This window comes from Podarcis pityusensis, assembly GCF_964106645.2.
Source record: "Podarcis pityusensis genome assembly, chromosome: 6".
Classification (NCBI taxonomy): Eukaryota; Metazoa; Chordata; class Lepidosauria; order Squamata; family Lacertidae; genus Podarcis; species Podarcis pityusensis.
In genome coordinates, this window is record NC_138030.1 from 217,683 (window position 1) to 221,564 (window position 3,882).

At 55.8% G+C, this 3,882-nt stretch overlaps 1 protein-coding gene across 6 annotated transcripts in view; it reads left to right on the plus strand.

Moving 5' to 3' along the window:
* The first annotated feature begins 420 nt into the window (after positions 1-420).
* LOC308480453 (protein-glutamine gamma-glutamyltransferase E-like) overlaps positions 421-3,882 on the plus strand; it is an 18,970-nt gene continuing 15,508 nt past the window's right edge. The window contains exons 1-3 of one of the 6 annotated variants that reach the window (XM_081011950.1): positions 421-845; positions 1,434-1,512; positions 2,323-2,446. In XM_081011950.1, the coding sequence (XP_080868076.1) occupies positions 2,440-2,446 (7 nt within the window). In that variant the 5' untranslated portion in view covers positions 421-845; positions 1,434-1,512; positions 2,323-2,439. The other 5 variants (XM_081011954.1, XM_081011952.1, XM_081011953.1 and 2 more) reach the window with 5 other exon arrangements.

Below are 3,882 nucleotides of genomic sequence, written 5' to 3' on the forward strand. Positions count from 1 at the left end.
GGACCTGTGTGCTTGCTGTCCATCCCCTGGGAAATGCCTCTGTACCTGCTCTGAACATGCTCTGAACTTGCAGCAGCAGGAGAAGAGTAAGGCAACCATGTCAGGCATCTGCCCACTGCAGGGGCGCAAGGTGGGGAGAAGGCGGATCCCTGTAACTGCAGGTGGTGCAGAAGCAGAAGCCTTCCAAAGAAGAGGAAGGGAGCTGGAAGTGCTCAGCTGGGGTGGAGGAGGATGCTGAGGGGAAATTAAGCAGAGCAACAGCCTTAGACATCTTCCCAGCATTCTGTGATTCACAAAGAAGGCTTTGGAGCAGGCTACTTCCTCCTGAGTAGGACATTGAGCAACATCAGGACCATTAAGTTGGGCAGGGAAGTGGCAACAGCATTGCTCAACTCCAGCCCTGTGGCAGACTTCCAGAAGCCATCATGGAGTTCAGGCTGGGCTTGTGATGATTCCCGGTGAAGAATCCAGGAAGCAAACAAGGACAAAGTTGCAGTTCAGCAGATGAATCTCCAAACTGGAAAGTCAAGCCAGGCAGATACGGATCTGTACACAGCGGGGAGAATGCCTGGGCTGGGAATTCTGGGCTGGGACAAGCATGGCTGCCAGCAGTAAAGGTGTGGAGGTCAAGTTCTTGAGCAGGCAAAAGGCTCAGAGCAGGTAGTTTGCAGGAGCCCAGAGCTGGGAGGAAGCGGGGATCAAACACCCGGCACCGTGGCTTGTAATGAAGGGGTGGAGTGAGTGAAGCACGACCGAGGCAACGCCACCACCTGAGACTGCCTGAGCAGCAAGAGGAGGCAGTGGCAGGTGGTTCCCAAGGCATCGCAGCAGCAGCAGCACAAGGAGTAGGTGCCACGGTAGGAAGCAGGGGCTGCCCCCAGAGGAAGCCAGACCGAGAGAGGTGGGCCAGGGGCAGCTCACGCCCAACAGGCTGATGGGCATTGTGGGAGTGAGCCTTTGGCCAGATCCAGCCACAGGGCTCTTTCATGCTCTCAGGTGAAATGGGGCAGGGGGAGGTGAAGCTCCCCTGGTGCGTCTGTGGGGCAGGGGGGCTGCGCAGCTCCTTGTCTTCTGTGGCTCTGTAGTGTGGTGGGGAGGCATCAGCCTGAGAGGACAAAGGAAGGTGTGAGGTCTGTTGAGAGCTGAGGGAAAAGGGGATGTCTGGTTGGACAACCAGTGATGGAGAGGACCTGAGAGGATGGAAGGCACTCAGGAAGGGCCCCAAGAAGGTCCCCAGCAGATAGAGAACGGGGGAGCTCAGCACCCCTTGGGGCACCCAGTGGGGTGGGGGAAGCTTTGACCCCAGGTTGGCCATGGCCATGTCACCCGTTAGACAAGCCTTGCTGAGAGGTGACGTAGCCACATCTTCCCTCCAGAAGATGACTGGTGCTCTTGTCTCACATCTTCCTAACTGAGTCTTTTTGAATTCCAAGCCTGGAAGACATTCTTGATGCAAAGCAACCAAGGACCACTGGAGACCTTCAGAGAAGATCAATACTCCACTGGCAAAAGGTACTTCACTTTCCTCAGCCAAAACACAATTTCTAGAAACCTCAGTAAAGCTCATCTGAGGAGAAGGAAAGGCTCCTCCACTGTCTGAGGTACCACCTCAAGCCCAGGAGAAACAAAAATGGGGAGGGGAGAACGTCGATGCCAATGAGGCATTGTGCAAGAGGCCCAAGGGAGCCAGCGATGGGTTTCTGCAAGAGTCCCTGGGGATGGTCAGCCCCTTCTCAGCCATGGAACTCACTTGGTGGCTTTGGGTCTCTCTCTGGTTAAGCAAGGCTACTGCCAACGCAGCCTAGCAGCCCCTCCTTCCCTCCCTCTCAGCTGAAGCTGCCTCAAGAGGCTCTTGGAGCAGAACTGTAGATTGGCGAGAGACCCAAAGGGTCGTCTAGTCCAACCCCCTGCAATGCTGGAAGCACAGTTACCTTGTGAGGAGCAAATGGGGCCATGCCAGCTTCCTGGGGGAAGGGCAGGAGGCCAAAGGGATGTCCGCACACAGGCAGGAACCCCATTGGGAAATGGGAGGTGGCTGGGCTTGTGCAATGAAGGAGACGCAGGGCTCTGCCTAATGGAAGGGTGTGGGGAGAGAGGCTCTCTCTTCCTCCTGCAGTTTCTCTCCCTTCCCACCTGTTTCCTCGCCTCTGGGGGTGACTCCTCACCTTGGAATTCCATGTAGGAAGTCCTGCATGTCATCCTGCGCAAGCAAGTGAATGCACTTCCTCTGAGTAAACAAGGATGCCTTCTCCTCCCACTGGAGAGGAAAATTGCCCTTGCGCTGCCACCGATTACAGGAACTGGCTAATTGCACCTGGGTAGTTTTTAGGGATCAGCGGAAACATCCTCACATCACACCTGGCTCAGCGGACAGCAGGAGAGCGGCGAGGAATGTGCAGTAGGAGCTCCTGGCCGTGCTGAAGAAGACAAGACTCAAGGATGGGAGGTGAGTTTGGGATGGTGGCACCTGCCCCGGCCAGCCCTGCTCTCTGCTCTCTGCCCTGCAGCCTCCATGCTGTGGTCCTTGCTAGGGAGGGAGGGAGCTTTCTCTTTGGTGGCCTTTGGCTTGTTGCTCTGCTGAGACTGGAGTCCTCAGAAGAACACAAGGCAACTGTGCATTTGCTGTCTCCCGCATCCAAGGGGTCCAGCCCAGCTGCCTGGGGCCTTCCAAGGGAGAGATGGTGAGTTTCTGGGTGCCAGGAGAAATGGGGTGTTCCTCTTCCCCAGCAGCTTTACCCTCAGGGTGCAAGAGGGCCTTGAAGGTCCCAAGTGATGGCTCTTCCTCTCAAGGTGGCAATCTGCTCTGAGTGGACGGATGCAGCGCATTCTTGAGCATCCTGGAGTTCCTGCACCAGCCTCTTCTTCCATCTCTCCACTTCATGTATTTATGAGTAGAAAATATGAATATATTGCTCTTCATAAATAGCATCTGAGCAGTTTGAAACAATCCTCCACCAAAAGCCCATCAGCAGGTAGCCCTTCCAAACCCCTCAGAGTCCTGCTCTGGTTGGCCTCCCACTACAACCCTCCTTGAGGCTCCTGAACCAAACAGTCATGGGGTGGTGTGTGTGTGTGTGTGTGTGTGTACGTGCGCCTGCCGCTTTGATCTTTGTGCTGATCTGGTCTAACCCAGGTGGGAACTGCAAAACTGAGTACCCAGCACCCCCCGCCATTGGCATTAACCCCTGTGAAAGAACTGGGCAGCAAGTGGCGCATGAAGACCCAACAGCCACGTATCCCCAATGTTAGGGCAGGTTCTGCCTGCCTGGCATTTAATGCCTGAAACACCTGAGAGCATTTCCTGGTCTCACCACAATGGGAGCAACTGAGTCTTTGATCTCCCTCCCTCCCTCCCTCCCTCCCTCCCTTTAATGGTGACTCATCCTTCTTACTTCATCCTTCAGGTTCAGATTTGCCAAGTCTAGAGAGCAAAAACCCCGGAAGCAGCTGCTTCCCGCTCCATCCCCAAAGCACCAGCTGGATTATGGGCAACTCTAGAACGCTCTCTCTGGACTGGGGCATGGAGACTCAGTCTTGGCACTGACCTCTACCCTGTGCTGTCCTGGTGGTGATGGTGCTGGAAATCCCAAGGAAGCAGGAGCAGCAGCGCCCTCCAGCCCCTCGGCTGGGTGGTCAGGATGTGCCTGAGGAGGACTGCAGGGAGCTGCCTTGGAAAGGGAGTCCCTCAGCCCCGCTGAGCTCCTCTGCACTTGGGTGGCAAGGGCTGCCCGGCGTCAGGGTGTTTTGTCCTTGTTGCAAATCACCTTGTGTGTCTAATGAAGGCAAGGCCTCTTCCTCTTTGATGTCCCTGTCGGGAGACATGCAGCTCCTTCCCTGGCTGGCGCCCACGCCCATGCTGCTTCCTAATCTGTGATGATTGAT